The sequence below is a fragment of the Falco naumanni genome, chromosome 9, assembly GCF_017639655.2.
Source record: "Falco naumanni isolate bFalNau1 chromosome 9, bFalNau1.pat, whole genome shotgun sequence".
NCBI classification, from domain to species: Eukaryota; Metazoa; Chordata; class Aves; order Falconiformes; family Falconidae; genus Falco; species Falco naumanni.
In genome coordinates, this window is record NC_054062.1 from 14,879,958 (window position 1) to 14,907,323 (window position 27,366).

The following is a 27,366-nucleotide window of genomic DNA, read 5'->3' on the forward strand; positions in this document are numbered from 1 at the left end:
GCCCACATGCAAATCCATATCCATAATTTCTGAACAATAGCACCTCTTCATCACATTCCAAACCCCCACTTTTTTACGGTGTTCTACTGTATATACACAAAGAATTGGCTTTTACAGACCTTCTCCTGCGCATTCCCTTTGTAGCAGTCATATACCAGGCTCCTTGCAATGAAGACATTATTGCTGTTCTCAAATAGGTGTGTTGTAGTTGCTGATTTCAGGCACTGACTTTCTATCAATCTCTTAATTTCTTTTTAACAATTGAGGGAGCCAGTAGAAGGTTCATTCTGGGTTCTAACTTTGTATCTCCTTGAGTAGTGTCTCGAGGTCTCTGTTTTTTAGAGATTCTCCTATCTTGGTTTTAAACAAACATGTCCAGAATTGCCTTGCGTAGTTGCCTGTCTAAAAGCTTTGGTTCAGCTTTCATTTTCCTATTTCTGTTAGTTCTGAGAAAGTAAGAGAGAAAGTTCTTAAATTCTGTGCAGAGGTGTGTTTGCTGTAATTGTTGTAGGGGCATCAGAACTACCAAATGTCAATGAAGAAACCCTGGAACCTGTATTGCAAGAAGTATTCCTAGCAGGGTGTTGTTAACTCATAGGTCACCTAATAAGCAACTGGAATGAAAAGATTTGAGGAGCTTGGGGTATTTAAAATTTGTGCATTTCTACCTGAAATCATGAGGACTAATAGGACCTCAGAAAAATTAATAAACAGAACTGGAATTTCACAATAAGTGAGTTTCATGATGAAGTAAATATTAAATGCAAAAGACATTGATGTAGCTAGCCTAAAATTCTGAAAACCAGTGTGGAGCATACATTTCTTTTGAATACTTTTCCTGAAAGATTAAGTTTCAGGGGTAGAGCAGTGAGAAGGATAAGGTATGGACTGAAAAAGAAGTCATCTCTGTTTTGTAGGTCCTAGTCTAAGCAGCAGTTAATTATTTCTAGCTTTTATGTTTGATCAAACCATGTGTCTTAATTGAGTATCAGAGAGGACAGTGTGCTGCTCTCCCTTCCTGACTACATGATAAAACCTGCTTCATGGGTGCAGCAGATCACTCCTGGTGCTCTCTGTGCATAGCTAGTGTGTTTTACAGTGCAGGTACCTGACACATTCTCTGAAGTGTCGGTGCTGGATGCTTGACTTATTCTGTGCCTGAGTAGTAAATCTGGTGCTCATAAGAAGTCTAAGATGCGCTTTCTGTGTAGAAAGCCTAAATGCATTCACAGAAGCACCAAGCTTGCTCTGTGCCCACAGTGCATTTAAGAAAAATGGGAGCCAGAGAGGTGAGACTCCTAGCAGAGCGATTCCTCTGGCTGCAGCTCATTCTCGAGGTCTTCTGGGAGTGGAGCTTGCTAAGAATAGGGTATAGATTTTGTTTTTTTCTGGTGGGCTACATCCAGTTGCAGAATGAATGCTGCTGGTACATGCAGACATGTTCTTGTAATGTATTGTTATGCATGGAGTAGATAAGCCATTATTAGGCAGTGGGAGCAGGGGATGGGTGGAACAGAAGAACATTCTTGTGGTCTCCATGAGGTGGCCAGGTTGCTCACATATGTGGTAGATGTGATTCTTCACATTTAAGCAGGAGGGTAGGAGCTGTGGTCTGCAGAAAAAGGCAATAGTTGCACTTTGGCTGTAAACAAGTACAATTTGATGACCATTTCTTTAAATGGTAGCTTTGGGCTAAAGCATTCTGGAATTGTGCCCCTCATAGTCACCTTTTCAGTCCTTACAGTCTCAGGCTTGTAAGCTGTGCAGCGAACTGAATTGTGGCGTTTATGCTGGTAAAAGTAACCATTGATTTAATCCAGACTTTTTTCCTGGTATGGTTTCCTGTGCGGTCCCACAAACCGTTGTTCAGTGCAGCAAGGCTGGTGGTGCAGAAGAACTGGGCAGAGCTGCTTGAATTAGCGGTGTCAGTGGCAGACATGTTAATCGAGCTACAGTTTGAGTTGGAGCTTATGATGTGTCTGAAGCTTATATGATATGATGCTGAAGCCCTTAAATTTTCTTTGTCACTTTTTATAACTGTTCTTCCCTCTTAGCATTTAATCAGTTATCTGTCTTTATTATACAAATAAAAAATCCATGTTTAGAGCCTGGTAAAAACATGTAGCTGTGACCCATTCTTCTCTTAACACATTTTGAATACTTCTTTTTCTCAGTGAAACAGAATTGCTACAGTTTCAATTTCTGAAATGCTTAATTTGCTTTTGTGAAAATTAGGGAATTTTGGCATTAGCCTGAGATGCTTTTAGTATGACAGAAGGACTAGCTGAACTGTTTGGGTTATATTATCCAAGTGTGGAACATAAATTAGAACTGTAGCTAGTAAAAAGCAGTGCAGTAATTTTGTGTGAATACCGCCTTTTGTTTTGGTTCTGTTCCAATTGTTAAAATGGCTGAAGAATTTAGGTGGTATTATGTGTACTAATCGAATTAATCACCCACATCAGGAAGAGGATTTGAATTCTGGTGAACAGGAAAAATGAAAAGGTTAAGCAAGGTAAGAGCAAGTTTGTATTGGCACAGGGATTATATTTTGAGGAAGAAATAGCGTACATTGTTTCAGATGGGATTTAGTAGGTCACATGCACTCCCAAATGCCATCATTATTATAATCTCACAATATCATAATAAAAACTTAGTAGCTTGGATTTATAATGTACTTCCCTGTGCTGACGATGAAGAAACTATTTCAGTCACCTGTCCCAAGCCATATTTTTTCTCTTAAGGTAGATTGTTGAATTGAATTTTGGTTATGGCTTTGATACCCTTGGTGCTTTCTGTGCTTCATTAAGACTGAATTTGAGATCAGCAGAAAGGTTCTGAGGCTGATAGTCAGCACTGTAGAGGATGATCAACTGGTGACAGGGACCTTCAAGACAAGTAGAAGATTCATGCTCCTGATGTTTTTTTCCTGCTTGTAACACATGTGCCTGTGGATAACCGTTATCTGTAGAAGAAAGTGCATTATAGGTACAACTGGTATGCGTTGTACGTGAGTTTACATGAAAACAAGCCTCAATAAAGTTCTTTATCAGCCTGCCTGAAATGAGATTTGTGATTTGTTTCATCACAGACTAATGTGGCTGGATTCATTCAAATGTGATTGCTGAGATTTCCTTTTTCCCTTGACTTTAGTCTAAGCAAGAGTTTTGTGGGGTTTTTTTTTTGCTTTTGGAGTACAAGGTTTATAAAAATGGGATATTTGCAGAATTGCAAGGAAGTATATAATTTTTGAGAAATGGATAGCTTCTGAAGCCACAAAGTGAAACTAAGTGTTCAGGTGTTAAGTGTAAAGTTTCCCTGTAAAATTGTGAAAGGTTAGTGACTTGAAAATAATTCTGAAGAAGTCACCTAGCCTGTTCTGCACTGTTGCCAGAGTTAATTAACATAGAAATCATGCCTGAAATATGTATAGTCTAGCTTTGACCCTGTGATCAGAAACCCACGCTTTTCAGTCATGGCTTTATCCAGTTCTTTTCTTCATTAAATATTAATAGAAATAAACATGTAGGTAAATGAATGTATTGAAAGCTGCAAGTTTTGAACCTCTTATAGCACATTATGTCTTTCTGCTAATATTCTGCTGTAGCTGATGGGGAAAACACAAATGTGGGAGACTCTGGATCCATGTCCATTCCTGTGTGGATGTTGTTTCTAGACATGTTGTTTCAGTGTTTAAATGGCACGTACCTAGAGTTCTGTGCTAACTGAATCTGTCTCCCAAGCACTGGAAAAGGGTAACTTTGGACTTTTGAATTTTAACAGGCTTCCATCTGAGTGCCACTGTGGTACCCCCACAGATGGTGCCACCCAAAGGTGCGTACAACGTGGCGGTGATGTTTGACCGATGCAGGATCACCTCGTGCAGCTGTACCTGTGGCGCTGGGGCCAAGTGGTGTGCTCACGTCGTGGCGCTCTGCCTCTTCCGGATACACAACGTAGGCCTTTAAATACAGTTCTGCTCTCCCCTAGGCATCCTCTCTGAGTCTCTCCTTATTACAGTTTTATGCAACACACACTCTTTTTAGGGAAATTGTTCTTGGCACTCCTTTTGGTTACAGATTGTGCAAATGTGCGCTCACAGTTGCAGTCTGCAGAGTGAATTGTCTGAGGCTCTAAACTGCAGCATGTCCTTTGATAATGTGCAAATTGCTAAGGGTAGATACAGAGTCCTTTTTGGCTCCTTCCTGTTTCTCATTTACATGCTAAATTGCTCATTCTTTCTTCAGTTCTGCAAGGAGTGAAGGGCCACCAATAGTTAGTCTTTTATTAAAAGTCTTTGTAAATATGGGATTTGAAAGCTCTTTCTTTAGGTTGTTTGATCAGAGTGCAGAAGGAAAGTAATTTTGATCACTCTTGGCCTTTATGCTCACTAGTTCATTTTAACACATACTGAGGCAGGTAAGTGTCATTTTGACCTGTAGATATCAAGCAGTCGGTTAAGGTTATGGTTTTATTTGACTGCTGCTATTCTGTGTGGCCTTGTGGAGAGTGAAAAATCGGTCTTTCTTGTTCCAACCAACTCCAGGTGAAAATGCGTAGAATCAACATGAAATACACAAGTTGGGGGTTCAGTCTGGCATACAGATTCATTTCCATTCAGTCTTTGGGAAGCTGAGAAATACATCTTAGGGAAGGATTAAGCTTGGGTGATTGAAAGGAACAGAAGATTTTTCTTCTGTCACAGAACATTTTATAGATAACATGCTTATGATCAACTCCAGATTCTCAAATAAGTGCTAATAACCTGCTGAAGCTTGTTAATATTTCTCAATAGACAATTTTAATAGGCTTAAATTGATACTCGTGAAATCATCGGAATATTGGTGTACTTTCTGTACTTAGGACTGGAGAGTTGGCAAAAAAATGGGTTCTGCTTTGAATTATTAGTCCTCATTTTAAAAGGTGACTGCAGAGAGTGAGGATAAGAGGGAAATTTTCATTTATATTATTTGCACTCAGGAAGCACTCAGGAAGTTTGGACCCTCTGTAAGATAAATATAATTCTTTTCCCTCCAATCCTTTCTTCTACCTGAAAAACACTAGTGAAAGGATTTTTTATGTTTGTATGTACTGATTGCTGATACTAGCAAGTTACAAGCCAAGGTGTATTTCTCTATGTAGACAATTCAGTATCAGAAGCATCTTTCTTATCAAACTGCTCTTGCCTGTTGCCAGGTTAAAGTTTAGGTAGGTGCCATTTGGGCATTTTTTTGTTCTGTAGAGTGAAAAAGGTTAAGAAACTAGTGGTGGGTTTTATTATAGTCTAAGTTGTTCTAAGATACAGAAAGAGACTGATTTTAAGATTGAAGAAAAAAACCTCTAATGAGATAAATGAGGTGGTTGTGATTCTGTGAAACAGCCCCCCACAGAGCTGGTTGGTTTGCCAGAAGCTTAAAGAATAATGTCCTATTTTAGAGGTTTGTTTGTGAAATCCCTGCCAGTATTTGTGCAATTGCTAGCAACAACAGAACTTAAGCACATCTGTTAAAACAGTTTCCTTGAAAAGAAACTCTTAAATTAAAACAGTTTTTATAAAGCCTAGACAGCTTATTTGCATGTTATCTGCAACACACCACATAATTACAGGAAAAAATATTGTCCATCAAGACCAAGCATGATATGCATCAGCATAGCTAACTGTTTGTGACACTTCATCCGTTCAGTGGACACAGCTTCATTAAGTCTGACCTGTTAATGGTGGTTTATATCTCCTTTTCTTTCTTCAGGCGTCCGCGGTATGCTTACGAGCACCTGTTTCTGAGTCCTTGTCTCGGCTACAAAGAGACCAGTTGCAAAAATTTGCTCAGTACCTAATCAGTGAACTTCCACAACAGGTAAATGGGGACAATTGATAGGACTGACTTTTTGTTAAATCCAGTTATCTTTATTCTGGGTCAATTTATATGATGTCTTTTGTTGCAAGATAACCAGTTATGCTATTCATTTGTGAGCTCTGGGAAGGCTTTCAATTACTGCCCTTTCAGGTTTGCCATTCTATTATTTGAGAATTGTCTACTGCCAAGGAAAAGATTAGAAGTGTCTGAAAAGGAGAGAGTGGTGGCTATTCATATTAGCATAAATATGTGCTTAGCTTGTGGAAGATCAAGCACAATAAAATAAATGCATGGTGGTGAAAAACTTAGGTCAGCACAAATCAGGTTGCTTCTTTTTTGTGTGCTTCGTTAGTGAAGTGGAGAAGACTACCCAGGGGATATGTTGTGTATGCCTTAGGTGGGCGCTTTCTAATGCACCCCACTGGTGACCTTTTGACTGCCCCCGCTGTAGCTTCTTGGTGATTCCTAAGAATCATTTGTATTAAGGAAAGTAATAGACATGAAATTTTGATAGTCAAAGGTAAAATCTGCTCTCTCGTTCCTTAAATATCTATGTTGTTGAAGGTCAGGTCATTTGTATCCTTTGCCCAAAATGCTTGCACAAAATACACAAGGATAGCTAAGTGATTGTGAAATGTCTGCTTAAAAAATATAAGGGCTTGACAACTTTTTCATGCTGGCTCAACCAGAGGAGGTTGAGGAAAAAACTGACCTGCATGGGTATCTGTCACATTTCAGTAGCATAATGTCTTAAGTAGGAGTTAGATTGTTGTCAGCGTGTACCTAAAATTTAATTTATGGTGCTGTGCTTGGGACACTAAGATATTCTGTTGCTAAAATGTACTCTGAATTTCCTACAGAAATAGTAATCCTCTTACGAGAGGCAATAAAGGAATCATATAATACAAATGTGATATTAAAATACGACTTTTTTGTTGCTAAGAGTTCAGCACCAGTAGTGTGTACTTCTTGCAGCATTATGTAACAGGCACAGCTTTTCTTCTCTCCTTAAGGACTCAGAGCTTTATGTCACATAGTCTGGGGCTTAAAAAAGGAGGGTTTTGAAAGCATGTTTCCTCAATAGCATGTGAGTTATTTACTTTCAAATATTCCATGTCTGTTCCTTTTTACTGGGTTTATTTTGCTTTTGGTCATGTGTACCAGCCGTGCACCCAGGAACATCTGGATTATTTAATTTAATTATTACTATCTTAGCAGATAACTTGATGGATGCTGCCCAACAGAAAAGTTTGGGCGCTATTGGCAGATGCCTCTTAACCTGTGTTGTGTAATTCCCTTGAAAAAGGCAAGGCATGCCCCGTACTCTTTCAACAATCTCATTCCCGGTCTTCAAGATTTCTGGGTGGAGATAGATACTCCGATACCTTGGGACCCCGTATTTTGACTACATGATGTAGAATTAGAGTAGGCTGTACACGTGATTCTGTTTGATCTTTATTTTCAGCTTGTGAATGACATCATGATACAGTAATGTAATGCTGAATGACTTTCAAGTGTAAAGGGATGGTGGTCTGTAGGAATGCAGCTAGATAAGGAAATGTTTTTCAAAATCTCTGTAGAAAGTGTTTTCCATATCTATGAAAATGTCAGTGATTCTGAGCAGCTGGAATTTATTACCCAGTTCTTCTCCCAAGAGCTGTTTCCCTCCGTGAAGCCAGTACTCCTATTCCAATTAAATATTAATATCTTGGCAAAAATGCCTGAAGGAGATTCACTGCAGGTCCCTGATGTTTCAACCTTAAGGTGTGACATTGCCTAGACATGTAACTTTTCTGCTTTGTGGTGACTTATAATTAGTGGGAAAAAGTACAGGACTAGCTTAATGTTGACTTTGTTCCTTCAGGTGGCTGAAATGCAAAATACCCTTCTGAAGCATTGTTATTTTTCCATCTGTATGAGATGGATCTGTATTATTTGAAAATATAGGTGTACTGAATGTGTGAATGTGCCTTGCTTTACAGTAAATGTGATCTTTAACCTCCGTTGTTGTGTGGAGAGAGGTGGGGGGATATCGGATGTTCTGTTGCACGTTAAGTCCTAACTATATGCCTGACCTGTTGTAGGTGTGCATGCTAAAGGCTAAATGGATCTACGGTTTCAGCCCAGACTTAGTTTGGGGAAAAAATGCTTTCTACTGTGCGTTTTTCTTTCAGAAAGAGCATATTAAGGGTATATCTACTTAGGATTTTGCAGTCAGGTCTGAGCCTTCTCTGCTTATGCTCTGACATGTCCAGAAGCTATGATTAGTTTAGTGCTGAAATTGCATTAGTTTACTATTAAGTCTGAGCTAATATTTAGATGGTCCTTTTGCTAACAGAGTGGTAGATAAGCTAAAGTCTGCCCTGAAAGTTGTGTAATGCAACTTATAGTTTGATCCTCTGTTCCCATTAGTTTGGGTTTTAGAGAAATTATTTAGGAACGAGAAATAAAGAACATGCAAAGTGCAGGATAATGCTCACCTTGACTGCAGTCACTTCCCTATCTCTCAAAATCAGCTACAGTATCACTCTCTGTGGGCTCCTACTCCTCAAGAAATAAGAAAGGAGATGATAACCTATGATGCTTTTGTTTACTTCTTAAGGTGTGGATGTAGGAAGTAAGCCTTACATATAGGTTTGCTTTGAGAAAGGAGAGGAGAAAGTATAACAGCTGTTTTGCTATCGTATAATCTTTAGCACCCTCTGTTGTCCTTTCTGAAAACGTGACTCTGTGTGTTTCATACACCTGAAATTACCAGAAGCATGAAAATCCAAGCAGAACTTTGGATGGGTAAATCAGGATAAGACATGTGCATATTGAAAGTTTGCTTCATGTTTTCAGATTCTCCCAACAGCTCAGCGCTTGCTGGATGAACTATTATCTTCTCAGTCTACTGCCATCAATACAGTGTGTGGAGCCCCAGGTAACCTTGAGATATATATGATTTCAGTAATCTGTGTCACAGATAGGAAGTGGGTATATTTCCATTGCTTTGCATTTCTGAACTGGTCTGTTACCATGTAGCTTGGATTGCGGGTGGAGGTCAAGGAAAAGGGCTAAGTACAGGCACTTGCATCTGTATATATGGCACAGCAACAGGCAGTTGTTGGTGTAATGGATGCCTTGGAGTGCACGCAGATGAGCGGGACATCAGGCAATGCATCTTTCTAACAAAAGATTTTTCTTTTATATTAATTTTTTATATTAATTATAGACTCCTGGAAATGTTGATTGGAGGGGACCTTTCTAATTTGGAACAAGGCTGTTTGCAACACTAGATTGGGTTTGCTGTGCGTGGGCTTGCTTAGCCAAGTCTTGGTTACCAGAGATGCTACAGAGTATTCCTATTTTAGTGCTGCGTTATCCTTTTGGTCAAGATTTTTTTTTTCCTAATGTCTAGTACCAAATACCCTTATTTATCGTCTGCTGCTACAAAGAAGAGTTCATCTACATTGTGTTTGTGATTCCAAGTAGTTATAGGCTGTTAATGATCACCCATCACCCTCTCCTTTTTAGATTAAATTAGCCCATCTTCCTTAATCTCACTTCATAAGTCATGTGCTCCGTGCCCCCAGCTATCTTGATGCCTCTCCCCTATATCCTCTCTAGTTTCTCAGTATTGTTCCTGGCCTGGGGGACCCAAAACTGGATACAGTATTCCAGGTGTAACTTTACCAGTACCAGGTAGAGGGGGATGACTTAAGTTCCTTACATCTGCTAGCTGTGCTTTTATTGATATAGCACAGTTTGCAGGTTGTTTTTTGTGTTTTGTTTTGTGTTTTCAGCGAAAGTTTGCCATTGGTTTGTGTTCAGCTTGGCATCCACCATAATCACCAAACCCTATCAGCTACTCAGCCATTTGGTTTTCAGTCTGTACTGATGCATGGGATTTTCTGTCCCAGGTACAAAAGCGTACATTTTTCCTCAATGAACGTCGTGAGGTTTCTGTTGCCACAGTCGTTGAATTACTCCTGTCCCACTGGTTGTAGTGCTACCATTCAGCATGCCAGCCATGTCTCCCAGTTTAGTGTTGTCTGTGGTTAAGGTAATGTTATGACAGCATTTTAAGATGGTTCTGAATAGTGAGTTCTGTAATGGGTGAAATAAACTGGGTAACTGCCTGTGTACTCCCTATAATCTCTGTGGTTGGGCACACAGAGGAAAATACCTTTGAAGCCTGCAGACTGTATATGTGTTGTTCTTTTGTCAAGATCCCACTGCTGGACCCTCTGCATCAGATCAAAGCACCTGGTACTTAGATGAATCTACTCTGAGTGACAACATAAAGAAAACCCTTCATAAATTCTGTGGACCTTCTCCTGTTGTTTTCAGGTAAACTGTTTCCCATTGAAGGGAAAATGTGATGTGGCATGTAATCTGCAAGCTCACTGTACAGCCTGCACCCTTACGTGATGCCATGGACTGAAGGATGCTTCATTTCGTGGTCACTCTGTATTTTTGCATATCTTGTCCAATGTTATTTCAGTACAGCACACTGTATGTGCACAATGCCTTGCTTGTGTGGTGTTCTCAGTCTCATTATGCATTCTCTCTTTTAGGTTTTGCATGTCTATCCTATTTAAGGTGCAAATGTACTTCTGGATGTAGAATATATTCAGGATTTTGTGTGGCTGTACTTGATTTAATTTGTTCTCATTCTTGCTCTTCTGTTTTATCTACAGTGATGTGAATTCAATGTATCTCTCTTCCACGGAGCCACCAGCTGCTGCTGAGTGGGCCTGTCTCCTGCGTCCCCTGCGAGGAAGAGAGCCTGAAGGAATCTGGAACCTGCTTTCCATTGTGCGGGAGATGTTTAAGAGGCGGGATAGCAATGCAGCTCCTTTGCTGGAGATTCTGACTGACCAGTGTCTCAACTATGAGCAGGTATTCAAATGTTTGCTCGGTGGGAGGGGGTGGAATTCTGGGGAACCAGGATGAGCCAGTGACTGGTGCTGTATGCCTGTACAATCCACGGTTGAATAGTTATTATTTTTCTTAACAGTCTGTATGCTTTATGGACATGTGCTTCTCCACACTAAAAAGGTGTTACAGATTGCTCTTGTCCTGACTTAGTGATGTCCTGTTAACACTCTATCCCCAAAATACCTTGATCCTTTTAACATGAATATATAGAGTCTGGTCTCTTTTGTTCAGCATGTTTGATTTAATTTCTATCTAGTCAAGGTGATTTATTTTAATGGGTTTGTTTCTAAACAAAGTACGTCATGTATGAGCTGTCATTTTGATAAAACTGAAGAAATATGTTGGGTGGTAGAATCTCAAATTTTTTTGTTATTTTTGTAGAAGATCTCTTTTGATGGGTTTAAGTAATACTTTTTAAATTTTTTTTAAATAATATTGGGAAAGAGGTTTCCTTTTACAGTTCAGGACACTGATCTCACACTGAAAAATAAATTACAGTGTAAGTTTCCTTATTACTCTATCACATACTTCAGTTTTGAGCAGGGGAAAGCAAATGCTTCATTTGTCACGTTTGTTCACTTTTTCCCCGCTAAGTGTGAAGGCCTTTAGTAAAAGAAGCTCCTGAGTGTGTTTTGTTCTGTGGGCATGTGCCTTCTAACCAAATACATTTTGAGAGGTCCTTAGTTCTCACAAATCATACTGCTTTAATGCTTGTCGTTATTTTGGAATGAAATGAAAACATGGTCCTAGCTGCAGATCCCATTTCCTTGTCGTTACAAGGTTAAATGAGAGCAAGGGATGAGATGCTGGCCACAACACAGCTCCACTGAACATTTTCTTCTGCAGATAACCGGCTGGTGGTACAGCGTGCGAACATCTGCATCACACAGCAGTGCTAGCGGGCATACGGGACGCAGCAACGGCCAGTCAGAAGTAGCTGCTCATGCTTGTGCAAGTATGTGTGATGAGATGGTGGTTCTTTGGAGGCTGGCTGTCCTTGACCCAACTATTAGTCCACAGAGGTGAGCAACAGAATTAGATCCAGTCTCTCTTTTATTTCTGTGATATTCAAGCACACTCAAGAATTTCTTCCTGTGCTTTCTTGCGTTTGTGTCATTACCTCATTACCTGTTCAAGAGCGCTAGAATTACTTTAAACTTTAATTGCTATGGCTGCTTACTTTTAGCAACATCATGTAAGGTGAATAATTTGTTTTCTGAGAGTTCACTTTTACATACAAGTTTAATTCTGCATTTCAGTTTCCCAGTGGAGAACATTTCTTTGAATGATAACACCAGCTACCAATACATTTTGATGTTTTCTAAATTTAACTGTTCAGCAGTTTAATGGATTTCTGTTTAGCCCCATCATTCACTGTTGTCTGTTCCAAGATGAACCATTTTTTGCTTTCTCTGCTCTTAGGGAGTTTATTCTCTGCAATGTATTGGTAAATGGTGTCACCGGTGTCTGATTTTCAGTCAGTATTTTCAATTGTCTGAGGAAAAATTGTGTGGCTTCTACAGGTTTCTAAACCATATTGTGCCTTGGAAAATCACTGCCATCTCTGTTTAGCAATGGTTGAACCGTGGTGGAGGTACTGAGGGCTTATGTTGAGATAGTTGACGTTTAATGATTTTTTTTGTACATCTGGTCTACAAAGTGGTGTGTAAAATGTACTGAATTAGTTTAATATGCTATAAATGCTCAGAAAATGTTTTTCAGAACAAATGAAAACAGGGTGGTATTTTCTGTATTGCACGTTAACGGGATTTGCTTTCTGTGAATTGTTGTGTAACATTCATAAAATGCCCTATCTATGTAAAGTACTTCAGGGACACTAAAATGGATGCAGTTTTTGTCTTGTGCAGTTTACAGTATGAAGTAGCTAAATATAGGAGATGAAGATAAATCAAAAACTGTAGGAAACTGGGAGTGAGGCTTAAAATAAACACAAACATCAATCAGATCACATAGAAAAGCCATAAAAGATTTTGGGTTTTAATAAAGTATGAAGTTGTGCAGTGTGTATTCACATTTATTTGGCACAGTTCAAATTTGCTCAGATCTACTTGAGCTCATGCATAATTGAAACACTCCTGCTTGATTACCTATTCTGTTGGTGTTTGAATAGTCACCATGAAGAATCCTCTTCTACCCGTCCTTGCTGTTCTTTTGAGTGAGAAGGAGACTTGCTATCTCATTCCTAATTCATTGCATTCATCCTTATGTTACCTTTCCTGAGTAGTTCCCTCTTCTCTTTTGTTCTGAAAATCCTCCTTGATTAAGCCCTACTGGTCTGCTCCCTTGTTAATTCATTGCTTCCATGGACAGATAGAAGCAGTCCATTTTGTTTAGTCCCTTTTGCCCTAATACCCTTTACACCTAAACTGGGTCACCCCATTTTGATCTGGTTTTTTTTGTTTTTTTTTTTTGCTTTTGATGGGAAATCTGAGAGGATTGAAGTGTTGAGCTTGTACCCCAGATCTCTGAAATCAGTGGCAGTAACAAGATGGCAGTTGATTGAGACACTGGTGCAATTTCTAGAAATGTTTTTTCCTCTTCTTGAATAAGGGCACCCAAATGTGTAATCCATTGAGACTGTCTTGCTCCTATGCTTAGGCTCTGTGTGAGATCTGGAGCTGGGAAACGCAGAAATACTTTGTTCTAACCATGGTAATGTGGGGCACGGGAGTAACTGCTGTGTAATTTAAGTCTATGTAATCCTACCAGCTTGCTGCTTCATCAGAGTTATTTAAACATCAATTATTTTTGTCTTGCTTGTTCTGTGCCTATGGCTTGCAACAGTTTAGTCTCTCGAGGACAGCCTGCTAAAGCCTAAATTAAATTGTTGGGCTCTAGGTAGGTGTGTCAGGGTAAAGAGGTAAGTGCCTGGAAGGCAAATTAGGTGGTCCTCTCTGGCATTGTGCTCCCCTGGGTAGGTTGTTTAGACTGTACTTTGAACGTCTTGACTGGAGTTGTTCACAGGGCGGTTTCACAGCTGCTGCAAACTGTTTTATGAATGTTTCCAAGAGCAGTTCCCCATGGTACTCGCTGGTCTCAGAGTGCTAAGGCTCCCATCACTAATAGCTCACTTGGGGCAGAGAAGCAAACAGGGCAGACGCTATTTAATTTTAAACCTCTCGGTTTGTATCGTGCTTTCATGTTGGTATCTTCGCATTTTGTTTCTGTATCATGGACCTGTCTAGGACTTGGTTGTTAATATACACCTCTTTCCTTTTTTTCAGCCTGTCTTCTTACTAATGCTGTCTATATTTAATTGATCAGAAGATGTTTCTGACCAAAAGGAGGAGGTGCTCTGTGGGTTAAGAGGTAGTTTGTTGCGGCTGCATTTTGTGTCCGCTTTCTAACCTGTCCTCTTGCTTCTTCTCTTAGGCGCAGGGACCTTTGCTCACAGCTCAGACAGTGGCAGCTGAAAGTCATAGATAATGTTAAGAGGGGTCAGCACAAGAAATCACTTGAGAAGCTCTTCCAGGGTTTCAAGCCAGCTGTGGAAGCCTGTTACTTCAACTGGGAGGAAGCTTATCCCATTCCTGGGATCACATATAGCAGCACTGACAAGAAGAACTCGTTCTGTTGGGTAAAGGCCATCCAGCAGAGGAGCTGCCGGTTGCAGTGTGCAGAAACTGCCTGTGAGTCTGGGAGAACCCATGGACAGGAGCCTGGGGGACCATGTCTGCAGCCCGGGGACAGGTTGCGTCCCTCTCCCCAGGAGCCAGCAGTCCGTCCAAAGGAACTTACTGGAAAGCGGAAAGTTGTCTCTGAAACACCACAGAGGGTTCTGAGACGACTTTCAGCAGAAGGTGATAAAGCTGTGTATAAGACTGCAGTGGGTAAAGCAAAGTTGCCAGTGAGCAAAGGCTTGACCAGTAAACATAGTGGGAAACGTCGCATGAGCAGTGAAGACAGCTCTCTGGAGCCGGACTTGGCAGAGATGAGCCTGGATGACAGCAGCTTGGCTCTGGGGGCAGAAGCCAGCAACACGTTTAGTTTTACAGAAAGCCCGCTGAGCAGGAGCTACAGGGATGCCTTTGAGGAGGATGGTGGGGTGTACTTCTCTGAGGGACCTGAGCCCAGTGTCAGGAGCAGTTCGATGGCCAAGAAATCGCCCAAGGATCCTGTGGGGGAGATGGGTAGTGGTGATGATGACCTGCCTTCTGCAGATGAGAACAGTGGTGGTGTGAGCCTGAAACCAGAAGAAGTGGGAGAGAATGGTGCAGCAGGAGGAGGGGATGACGGAGAAGAGGAAGACGATTACCAGGTATACTATTTGAATCCACAAGAGGTAGCCAAGGAAGATGATGACAAAGCTGAAGGGGGAAATGAAGAGGAACAAGATATATTTGCTGGTATAAAGCCTCTGGAGCAGGAGAACCGGATGGAGGTGAGCTGAATCTAGTTCAGAACACTGTTTTGCAGTTTTATGTATTGCGTACAGCACTGTCTTGCCACCCTTCTAGCTGTCACACTTAACCTAGTATGTTGTTAAATCAAGTGCTTAATTATAATGTCGTCATAACCCATTGTATCATAAGGATCTACAGTTTTAATGCAGTGGTACCACATATGTCTGTTTCCCACAAGCTCCCTATTTCTTTGCGAACTTCAAGTGTGTCCTGGTTTTAGCTGGTCCCATCTCACACTCCAGGATTTACAAATGTAGGCAAAACTGTGTGCTTTTCACCTTGTCTCACTCTTGGAAATGGCAAAATTGAGCTGAAATTAAAAATAAGTAAGACCGAGACATGTCCAGCAGGAAAAATTTAAATCCAACCATGTAAGCAGAAATCCTCTGGAAAGCCAGAGGCAATCTAATGGACTGTCACATTCCTGTAATAACCTCAAAATATGTTTAGAGCTTGCACCTATATGAGCAAGCAGCTGAAATGGAGATGCATGGCAATAGTTATAGTCAGTCAGTTTAGGTTTTAGGTTTTTTTGAATTATTCTCTGATCTCTTGGAGCACTTGGAGGGAGAATGGGACTTAATCATGGAAGAAAACGTTTTTTAGGGGAGTGCTTAAAGGAATAGTGGTGCAGGTCCAGTCAGGGAAGACTCCGAGAGCATCTGCTGCTGAAGTTAATTGTGAATTGTGTTTGCAGAGTCTTTGTGACAAGTGGCTTGAGCAGGCTAGCTCCAGCCTGGGGGAGTGTGGTTTGAATATGACCATCTGTTCTTTCTTGCAGATCCTCTTTGCCTGTGCAGAGGCCCTGCATGCACACGGATACAGTAATGAAGCATGCCGCTTAACTGTAGAGCTCGCCAGGGACCTACTGGCCAACCCTCCAGATCTCAAAGTGGAGCAGCCACCGACTAAGGTAGAGAGAGCTTGTCTGGTTTTGAGGGTAGAGAGTAAGTTAGAATGAATATGTGGGATGGATACAACAGTATTCGCAGGCATTTCTCATTTGCTGTGATTCAGGGCCCTTCGCTGATGCTTCCCTCTGGGTTGAACTTCTCTGAATGTCATTAATGTGCCTGATCACTGTGCATGTATGGGTGAATAAAAGGGAGAAAGAAAATACGAGGCCATTCAGCAGAACTTGGAGTCTTCAGAAACCCAAGTTTACTTAAAAGCTTCTTCATTTTTGCTTATGCTCTGGAGAGAAGCTTGGTTTCTGTATTAAAAGCTGCAGCTTCTTTTGGAATCTGTTTTAATTCAATTGAACAAAGCATCCTGTTTAATGTTAGCTTCAAAGGATGTTTTGTTGCAGAGATACCTGCTATTGTGTGCTATGAGATTATACAGCAGCCATAAGAAGTCTTGATTTCTGTGCAGCTTTGTGCAGGTGACCCTGATTCCCTCCAAAACCTTAGTCTCCTATTCCATAATGTGCACCACTGGAAATGTTAGAAGTTTTGCCGTTTCAAGATAGAGGGTTGGAGAGGAAAGAAATAATCATAAACTTCTGGAAAATCACTTGTCGTGGCACTAAGCAGTGTTTGTTGTATGGAAGGATTCCCTTGGAAGGGACAGGCATGCAACATCTGCCTGCACAGCATCACTCCAATAGTGGACATATGTCTTGTCCACAGGCCAGATCTTCCACTCTGTCGTGCTGGGGTGAGATAAGGGAAGTAATGATGTTCATCGATAACCATGGGGATTTCTGATTCCTCAACAAAGGGAATACAATTTAAATGCGTTTTATTCTTTCTTTTGTCTACTAATTATTGTAAAGGGTAGGAGGACAAGCATAGGATCATTTAGGATGTTTAGGAAAGTGTCCTATCACAAATACCTCCTCAAACAGGGCAAAAAGAACAAGGTATCGACCAGCAAGCAGACGTGGATGGCAACCAACACCTTGTCTAAAGCTGCTTTCTTGCTGACTGTGTTGAGTGAGCGGCTGGAGTACCACAACCTGGCCTTCCGAATAGGAATGTTTGCTCTGGAGCTGCAGAGACCACCTGCCTCTACAAAGGCTCTGGAGGTATGAGACATCTTAATCAGGCAGTATCCATAAGCAACGTAGTTCTGCTTGAACACTTCTGCTTATGTCATTTCCATTTCAACTCCTGAGGTTTGGTTATGGTTTTATATGCCCCCTTAAAATTGATTGCAGTGGGGGTAAAAGGATTGTTAGAACAATTATGTATTAGAACCCATTAGCATGTGTTGTTCTGCCGGAACAATGATTAGAAACATCTTTTCAATCTGATGTTACCTTCATTGATAGGATGTTCAGACCTCACGTGCTAACAGGCCTTTGATTTCATATGAAGCTATATGCTTGAAAATGTTTAAATGACTACAAAATATTTTATGAAATTATTATTTTGATTAGAACAGCTTGCTTATCTTAAATATGTTTCCAATTTTCTTGGCTAATCTGGGGAAAATAAAGCCATTTGTAAATGGAATTGTCCATATTTGCATTGGTGGTTTGAAACTTACTCCTTAGGGTGAATTGGTGCAATTGTTACATGTTCAAAAATTGTTGTTCTTGCTGATATCTCATTCATTGGCAAGTGAACATATGCCCTGTGCGGGCATATTATTTTGGACATTGCTTGATTACTACTGGGCTTCATGTTTAGGAGAAAAAGTGTCCAGTTGAGACCTTGTCTGTGTGACCTGCAGCTGTCTTGCTTTTCACTGCAGGGTTGTGCGGTCCCTGGAGGTGTGCATTGTTGCTCGGTATCCACCAACTACACTTGCTGCACTGATTATCTGTACTTCTTATGGTCTGATTAGAAGAATGTGAGATTGGCAGTCACTTGTTACCTAAAAGAAAACAATCATTTTCACATGAGAAGAATAGAATGCAGAAATGGCCCGGAGTAGTGAAACGTAATGGTCGTCCTGGTGGCATGCGTGCTGCCACACCATGCCCATTCTTCTGTTAGACAGTCTCTGTGGTCTCGAATGGGTATATTACTTCACATAGCATACTTCCTTCCTACAATTAAGAGCAATCACCTTTTCCACTAACTTATCCAAACACTTCTCCTGATGTTCTTATGAAAGCTTATTGTTATTTTTCTGTATGCAGCTCAAAAGTAGTAATTTGAGTTAAAAAAAATTGTATATAAATATGAGGCAAGATTTGGTATAGATTTCAAAATCTGTGTTCAGTGTGGGGAGAATGGTAAAGGTGGCTAGGGTGCTAAGAGTTACTGTAATTTAGTGATCAAATAAAAACTGTTGCTGTACTTTATGTATAGGGAATAATGGTCCACTGCCCACAGGGCCTGTGCTGATGACAGCTTCTTCTGTTTCCTTGTGGGTACTACCAGGTGAAGCTGGCATATCAGGAGTCTGAGATTGTAGCCCTCTTGAAAAAGATTCCCTTGGGCACTAATGAGATGAACACTATTCGAGGAAGAGCTGAAGAACTGCGAGAAGGGACACTATGTGATTACCGTCCTGTCCTGCCTCTGATGCTGGCTAGCTTTATATTTGATGTCCTGTGCACCCCAGGTACTGTCTGCATTGGCTTGAGGGTGCAAAGGGCATGTTCTGAAATGCCAGGTCTTGAAGGGTTTTCAAAGAGAAACTGATTTCTGGATAAGAACAGCCTAGTCTTGATTCTTTACACACTGTTGCTTGCACTCCCCTCCATGTTTCTTTAAAGGTATTTTGTGTCCTGATGGAACCATCTCTCCTCCTGCTTACATTTTGAAACAACTGGCAACTTACCACATTTCCACACTGTGTGCGTGTGTCCGTAAAATAGTTACAAATTACTGACTTTTACGCTGGTTATATTCAGAGAAAGGAACTGTGTCGGATATAGTGTGGCCAGCAGGACCAGGGCAGTGGTCGTCCCCCTGTACTTGGCACTGGGGGGGCCGCACCTCGAATCCTGTGTTTGGTTTTGGACCCCTTGCTACAAGAGGGATGTCGAGGTGCTGCAGTGTATGCAAAGGGCAACAAAGCTGGGGAAGGGTCTGGAGCACCAGTCTGATGGGGAGCGGCTGGGGGACCTGGTGCCGTTCAGCCTGGAGAGCAGAGGGCTCAGGGGGGACCTTCTTGCTCTCTACAGCTGCCTGAAAGGAGGCTGTAGGCAGGTGGGGGCTGGTCTCTTCCCCCATATAAAAAGCAATAGGACAAGAGGAAATGGCCTCAAGTTGTGCCAGGGGAGGTTTAAATTGGGTATTAGGAAAAATTTCTTCACTGAATGGTTGGCCAAGCATTGGAACAGGCTGCTGCGGGAGGTGGTGGAGTCACCATCCCTAGAAGTGTTCAGAAAACATGTGGGTATGGTGCTTAGAGGCATGGTTTAGTGGTGGATTTGGCAATGCTGCGTTAACGGTTGGACTTGATAATCTTAAAGGTCTTTTCCAACCTAAATAATTCTATGATTCTTTAAATCTAGCATTTAAAAAAGAACACAACAGCCTGGTATTAGAAGTCTGACTTGGAAATATACCTGCCTTGTCTGCAGCCTTCTGAGTTTCGAGAGAGAAAGGTGCTGTGATCTTGAAACTGGTACAAGGCTCGGAATAGGACCTCAGAAGCTCTGCAAATTCAGAAAGCTGTCAGAAATGTCTTTTGCCTTGAGGTCCTAGTTTTGAAAGCTGAGCACTAATTCTCTTGTCTTCTCTCAGTGGTTTCTCCTACAGGCTCTAGACCCCCAAGCCGTAATTGGAATAATGAAATGCCTGGAGATGAAGAGCTTGGTTTTGAGGCAGCTGTTGCTGCTCTTGGTAAGAATTTTCTCCAAGAAAAGTCTGTCTTCATCCATGTTCTGCATACTGCCTCATTTTGGGTGGTGAGAGTTAGTAGTTCATTCCAGTTTGGTGCAGAAATGAAAGTGTGGGCCTATTTGTAAGAACCAGATGCAGAAGGATTCTCCATGCCAGGGCTGAGGTGCCTTTGAAAAAGGTGCGCTGTGAAAAAGGGATGGGGGATATGGGACAGGAACTGAATGTTAAAGTAGTAACATGAATTTTGCCTTTCTTGTTGCTCATTTGTTGCGGAAGATGTATTGCCAGCTTCTTAATGGAGATGGACAGTTTCAGAGAACAAAAGACAATAATTTCAGGAGAGGTTAGACAGTGATAGTGAAAGACTAGCAGAAGATCTCTCTAGCATTATCGTATAATTCAGGATCTTAGCATAATACTGGATTCTTGCCTCATCAACTTCAGCGACAAAGCAGTGATTATATATACTATGTTGTCAATACTGTATGCCTGTTTTAAAGCAGCATACAAAAAGGAATAGAATTGACTAAAGAAGGCCTGTCCTCTGTTGCCTCACCTCTGAAAGGGGGAAGATGAGTTCTTTATGGAGTGGCAATGCTGCTTGGAGCATCTGCAGAAACTGGAAAAGTTTGTTTCAAGATGGTGTGGTGGGCTTGCCTGGACTCTTTTCCTGAGGCATATGTCTGGTTGGTTTGACAGCTGTAGCAAGCTTAGTATTCTGGGGACAGGCAGCAGCTCCTGTTTATTCATGACCTATTTCTGAAATTAACAGAAAAATAGAAGGGGGGGGGGGGGGGGGGAAATCCCCTTTTGCCTGTGACAGTGAGGTGACAGTCTGAGGAACAGATAGTGCTCAAGATGTGGTGTGGTCCCATGAGCTTACTTGTCTCTTCATCCCCTCTTTTCTGGCCTGCAGGCATGAAAACAACTGTCAGTGAAGCAGAACATCCTCTGTTGTGTGAAGGCACCCGAAGGGAGAAAGGGGATCTGGCACTAGCCCTGATGATCACTTACAAGGATGATCAGTCTAAGCTGAAGAAGGTGAGCTTCCCCTGGAAAGGGGAAAGGGAGATGCAGAGCAAACCACGTTTGGATTGTGATGGATTTGATAGTTTTGCCAGTGAACATAAGTTACTGCATCATGTACTAATGATTACAAGCTATGTTGTGATGTTTAAATTCTTCTGCTGATGCAAAATCCGATTTGGCGCTGCCCTGGAAGGGGCACTCTTTCCATAGGTCTCAGGTCCATTTGGGAGATTCATTCTCGCTGCTTTTAATGCTTTCTCTTACCAGCTAAAGCAAGTCCTTTGTCCCAGGGGTTTTCAGCGTGCACTCTCTGTGTGATCTGGGGATTGCTTCTGTTTTGCTGCAGGGCCGTTGGCTTGCTAAACAGTGTATCTTGCAAAGCCTTTGTTTCTTAACCTCTCCCCTCTTTGATATACTAGTTCAGTCCACCTGTGCCTTAATCTCCCATGCAAGAGAGATAGTAAAACTCTTACCCTCCACCCCAAACACTGCTGAAGCTTCAGGAAGAGTTTTATTAATCTTTTATATTCAGAAACACTTCTGCCTGGTAAAGATATTATTAGTGCCTTTCTGTCTCCTGAAGGAGAAGCACTTTTGCTATACTTTTCTCCAGGGAATAACAGGGACACTGTGATATCAGTCATCTGCAAATAAATGCTCTGTCACACTCATGGTGTTCATCTTGTGTCGACAATGAATAGTAGAAATGGCCCATAAGATGTGGTCATGCATTGATGACCCCAATTATCTAATAAATAAAGACGAGAAGGTGTTATTGTAGGCCAGGAGAAGGCAGTTTCTGTAGTGGGTTTACCACTTTCTCAGCAATGGTATGACAGGATTTTTTGAATGGTGAGCACAGAATTTTGGTAATTTAAACAAGAAAATCTAATGACTGGCAGAACTAAATATAGAGTCCTCCATTCCGTTCTTGATGTGCCAGAATTCTTTATTGTGAGTTTTGAGTGCTTTTCAAGTAAAGTCAGTGACTGTTTGAAGTGAAAATGGGGATGTTACTGAGTACGAATGAATTTTTGCTTCCTCAGTAATGCAGACCACATGGCCCTCAACTGTGCATTGTACATCTTCAGTGCAGGAAGGTGATGCCGACTTTTCTTTTTCTTTTCTTTTTTAATTTTTTTTTCCTTTTTTTTTTTTTTTTTTTCTCTCCTTGCTGTTAAAGATTTTGGACAAACTCCTGGACAGAGAGAGTCAAACTCACAAACCACAGACACTGAGTTCCTTCTACTCATCCAGCAAGCCTACAGTAGCAAATCAAAAATCTCCTTCCAAACACGCTGCCCAGTCCACTGCAGCTATCCAACAGCTCCCAGGGACTTCTGTCACTCAGCAAGCTGCTGTGAGCACTGCAGTCCAGAGCAGTCCCGAGAACTTTGTGGAGAAGAGCGCACAGGGTAAGAGATGCTTTGTAAGGGCTATGCTGAAACCCTTCTGTTACCTGTGCAAAACTGGAACTGTACATTTTTGTCTGTTTGGGGAAGTAGTCAGAGCGATTATATTACCATCTGGCTGCTTGGTGGTTGGTAGAATGTCATTCCCTCCCTTATCTGTTCGGCTGGATCCATTTCTGTATGCATTCTTACTGCATAGAAATTCAAGCTTTCAAGAAAATAAAAATCTTCAGCTTTTCCTATCTTGAGCCTGTTGTATAACTAGTTAACATAAAACTAGTGTGACTCTGTTTTTTGGGTTTGTATCACAGAGGTGCAGGATTCCAGAAAGTTATACACTGAGTCACGTACTTTCATGCAAGATAACTAATTAAGATGGCTGAAGGGCATTGGAGATAAACCTGGTTTTCTTCAAGCTATGCTTCTACTTTGGTGGCAAACTTCACGTTGAGCAGCATTTGGTGGAAATCAAGTGCCCTCTTAACTGTCCCCAAAGAGATCAATACTAGCTGAGGATGCCTGCAGTAAGGTTAGGATTGCTGGAGCATTTTTATTCTAAAAACTTTCCCTAGTTGCAGTAAATTTTCCAGATCTTCAGTTATTAAGATTAAATGTCCTTGACCTGGTATCGGATGATATGCTTAACAGTGTAAGAAAACGGAGATAATCCTGCTCCTAAATACCACTAATTTTATGAAAATCCTGTATCTTTTGATGTTTGTATCTTTTTAAGTGGCCACATCTGGTTTTAGAGATAAAGAAACAAATGATGTTGTTTACCTTGTTCTGCCTATGCAGAGAGCTCTCAGAGGTCCCCCTGTGAGCCAGCTGCAGAGGCCACTGTCTTGAAACAAGAAGGAAAGGTCCCCAGTCGTCTGGCCCTTGGAAACCGTGGTGGATACAACGGGAGGTGCTGGGGTTCGCCTGTCAGGCAGAAGAAGAAACACACAGGTAGGAACGGACTAGTTCATATGCTGTCTACTGCTGTGCTAGGCAGCCTGCTGGGGTTTCAGCAATTCCCTTGCTCTTTTGTTCCACTTGTCGCTTTTCCCATACTACAGAAGCAGCTGGTTGTCTCGGAGGTGTTTGGCATGGAGAAATAGGTTTTCCTCCACAGATTTCCTGCCCCCTTCCTTAGGGCAACTTACCGTACCTTTCTCACGCCAGATACATTCTGGGTGATGGATTAGGTATCTGGAGCTGAATGGTTGCTGGACTCTGAGAACAGAGCACTGTGCTCCTGGGTCCAGAAACAAATTCAGAGGAGCTGCTGCCTCTCTACGCTTCTCTTGGGGAGAAGGTGTAAGTTAGAGGCTGAGGATGTGATGAACCTTTGTGTAAATTGTGCAGCGTATACCAGAAGGATTTTCTTTGTATACGGTCTGTGGAACTTGACTTTATACTTCTTGTGGTTATACTCTGTCACAAAGCTTGGCAGATGGAGTGAGGGATGTTGTGAAGGGCGAAATAAAGACACATTGTCCTTGGACTCTTCTGCTTTTTAATCCAAACACTGCAAAATGACACTGATATCTGTGGCCAAACTGACTAATGTAGTCTCTCTTGATTTGCAAAGTTGGATGCCTGGCAGCTGTGAGGCTGACTGTCACTACTGGCATGACTGATCTTAGTTGGGACTGTAGGTGATGTAGGCAAGAGTTTACCTATGCACATTGCATTTCCCAACCCTGGTGACGTTACTGTGTTGGTTCTGGTGTTGTAGGCATGGCTAGTATTGACAGCAGCGCTCCTGAAACCACCTCTGACAGTTCTCCAACGCTCAGTCGGCGGCCGCTACGTGGGGGATGGGCAACAACATCCTGGGGCAGAGGACAGGACAGTGACAGCATCAGCAGTTCTTCAAGTGATTCGCTGGGATCCTCCTCTTCCAGTGGCAGTAGGAGAGCCAGCGGGGGAGCCCGTGCAAAGACTGTGGAAGTTGGCAGGTAACGAATAATATGAACACACAGAGGCAACCTCTAGGCCTGCTGTCAGGGAGCTAGGACGTATGCATTGGGAAGTAACTTCCTTGGGAGAGTTTGCTTTGTTTCCCCTGGACCCTAAAGACAGGAACTCTGCTAGTGAACTCAGGGGTACTTGTTGCTTGTCTGAAAGGTTCCTCTATCTTTATCTTCTAGGTATAAAGGGAGGCGGCTGGAGAGCCATGCTCCTCATGTCCCAAACCAGCCCTCAGAGGCAGCTGCTCACTTCTACTTTGAATTGGCCAAGACGGTCCTTATCAAAGCAGGTGGAAACAGCAGCACCTCTATCTTCACCCACCCTTCCTCCAGTGGTGGGCACCAGGGACCACACCGCAACCTTCACCTCTGCGCCTTCGAGATTGGGCTGTATGCACTAGGGCTGCACAACTTTGTGTCTCCCAACTGGCTCTCTCGAACTTACTCCTCCCATGTCTCTTGGATCACAGGTTACAGCAAAACTTTATTGGGAACCTTACTTTGGGGCAGGAAGGAAGGAAGGGAGGGAGGGAGGCAGGCTTATTCCCCAGAATGTCAGTGCTGATGTGCTGTGGTAGCCATGTAAGCTGCTGGCACAGCTGGCAGTAGAAGCTGAGCACCAGTGTTTTACACAGTGGTGCTTGCTTTGGCCTGGAAAGTTCTTCTGACCTGTTTCTTCTCATTTGTACTGCAAATGCTTCAGTCTTCAAAGCCGTAGACCACTTCTCACACAGAGACTGGTCTTCAGTTTTCCTTCAGGAGTCTGCTGAAGGGAAACATTTGTCAAGTCTGAACACGCTCTTTGGCTGTGTTCAGCATTTCACTTTCCTCCTCCTCCTGTTTGCACCCAGACCTACTACCTGCTTACTATCCATGGCTTCTAGAGCCTGAAAAACACCCTTGAAATGTCATGTTTTCCTGACGTGATGGAAGTAGAACAGCAGTCCAGGCTGTGGTTTGTGGGTACTAAAATCACCTATAGAAAATTCCTCCTCACTGCCTGAAATGCATCGTTAGCTTAACTTTAAAAATAGTACCCTCACGCACTGCTTGCTTATCGAGGGCTCTTGCCTGTCCTGTGTTTTGGAGGAAGAGCCTAAATTTGACTTGAAGCCCGGGGGGAGCAACTGGGGTCTGCCACTGCTCCTGAAGGAAGTGGGGAGTGCACCTCCTGTTGAGGGAAAGCTGACTGGAACTGTGCTGGGCGTACAGTGGTGTGAGAGTCTTCTCTCTTCCTCTTAGGGCAGGCCATGGAGATCGGTAGCGCAGCCTTGAACATCCTGGTGGAGTGTTGGGATGGACATCTGACTCCCCCAGAGGTGGCATCGTTGGCAGACAGAGCTTCACGGGCCAGAGACTCCAACATGGTGCGGGCAGCGGCTGAACTGGCACTCAGCTGCCTGCCCCACGCCCATGCCCTGAACCCAAATGAGATCCAGAGGGCTCTGGTACAGTGTAAGGAACAGGTGAGCATCACGTGGGGGCTGGCTAGCGCAAGGCGATTCCTACTATCAAGGACGTGCTGTTACTTGTGGGATTGGCTCCTGTGCCACTGGACAGCCTTAATCCCAGTTCTGTGGATTTCTTATGTTTCATGAATAACTCTGGTTATTCTGCTGCGAAGCTGTGATCTGTCTGCTCCCCATAGCATCAGTCATTTTAGAGTGCCTTTTACTTTTCTGCTGTTTTGCCTCCTTGCCTTTCTGGTTTTGTGTTCTTCACTTCTGCTTTTCTTTCCCTGCCCACAGGACAATCTGATGCTGGAAAAGGCCTGTATGGCAGTAGAAGAGGCAGCCAAAGGAGGTGGTGTCTACCCAGAAGTCCTCTTTGAAGTAGCTCACCAGTGGTACTGGCTCTACGAACAGACTGTTGGTGGCACCCCGGCCCAGAGAGAAGGTGCCACTGGCTGCAGTGCCAGTGGTGCGCGGGCTGCCTCTGAAGCAGCACGTGGGTTGACAGACAACCGGGTGACCTCTGAGCCAACCACTGTAACAGTGGCAGCTGCGGTAACCGCTGCAGCAACAGTCATGCCGGTGATCTCTGTGGGGTCCACCATGTACCAGCAGCACACAATGGCAGGGCCGGCGATGGCACATACACACACGCAGGGTCTCCACCCTTACACCACCCTTCAGACTCACATCCCCTGTAATCCCCAGTATATCGGACACACTATCCAGCACATGCCGCGCCCAGCTGTCTTCCCAGTCCCTGGCTCAGCGTACCCGCAGGTGAGTTTTGCCTGTGCCTTGTTCATTTACGGTGACTTTGTGCGGCTGTTTCCGGAGGGAGTAGGTTGGACTGGGGAGAGTGTGGGGTCAGACCTGCCGTGGCTTGAGATCTAGCCTCTGCTCTCGCTCACTGGCCGAGTTGTGGTACTTACTTTGGCTCCCCAGCTCAGCTTTTGCATAATGAGGACCCTTCTGTGGGTGCATTTGAAGTCTCAGGAGAATACAAAATATAATACAGCAGTAGTTTTTAATGTTTATTGCTTTAATGTTTCTCAGAAAGCTTGTCTTCTTGAGAGCTTGCAGGCTAAATAGAGACTACGGAGGGAAAACCAAATGAAAGTTATTTTAACCTCTGCCTATTTTTGAAAGTTCTGGGAGTGGTTTTCTGCAAAGTGATCAGATTTAAAAGGAGGAGCAAGCAGATGTAATGGTTATGTGGTGCAAGGTAGTTTCTGTGCTGCTGCTTCCTGTGCTTCCTTCTCCCTGTCGGATTGGACTTCCCGTGCTCTGGGGTTTGTGTGGGGACAGCGTGTTTTGGACTGCCTCTAAATGGTCAGACGAATAGACATGACTGTTATTTATCTTCTGTTTTAGGGTGTCCATCCAGCATTCATAGGAGCGCAGTACCCTTACTCAGTAACAACGCCATCACTGGCAGCTACAGCAGTGTCATTCCCTGGTGTGCCCGTCCCATCCATGACGCAGATTGCAGTGCATCCCTATCACAGTGAGACAGGACTGTCACTGTCTTCCAATGTAGCCAGTAAGTGTTACAGCTGTGGGCTG

General features: G+C 42.7%; 1 protein-coding gene across 4 annotated transcripts in view; it reads left to right on the plus strand.

The window, feature by feature from the left end:
• The window catches only part of ZSWIM8 (zinc finger SWIM-type containing 8), a 63,126-nt gene that overhangs the window by 28,125 nt on the left and 7,635 nt on the right, over positions 1 to 27,366 (plus strand). For 2 of the 4 annotated variants that reach the window (XM_040607017.1, XM_040607019.1), the window contains exons 4-23: positions 3,784 to 3,956; positions 5,748 to 5,855; positions 8,697 to 8,778; positions 10,067 to 10,187; positions 10,538 to 10,739; positions 11,625 to 11,800; positions 14,172 to 15,180; positions 15,984 to 16,115; positions 17,052 to 17,231; positions 17,903 to 17,938; positions 18,538 to 18,721; positions 19,852 to 19,950; positions 20,867 to 20,991; positions 22,163 to 22,394; positions 23,190 to 23,342; positions 24,115 to 24,337; positions 24,530 to 24,819; positions 25,592 to 25,815; positions 26,098 to 26,580; positions 27,175 to 27,343. In XM_040607017.1, the coding sequence (XP_040462951.1) occupies positions 3,784 to 3,956; positions 5,748 to 5,855; positions 8,697 to 8,778; positions 10,067 to 10,187; positions 10,538 to 10,739; positions 11,625 to 11,800; positions 14,172 to 15,180; positions 15,984 to 16,115; positions 17,052 to 17,231; positions 17,903 to 17,938; positions 18,538 to 18,721; positions 19,852 to 19,950; positions 20,867 to 20,991; positions 22,163 to 22,394; positions 23,190 to 23,342; positions 24,115 to 24,337; positions 24,530 to 24,819; positions 25,592 to 25,815; positions 26,098 to 26,580; positions 27,175 to 27,343 (4,401 nt within the window). The other 2 variants (XM_040607018.1, XM_040607020.1) reach the window with 2 other exon arrangements.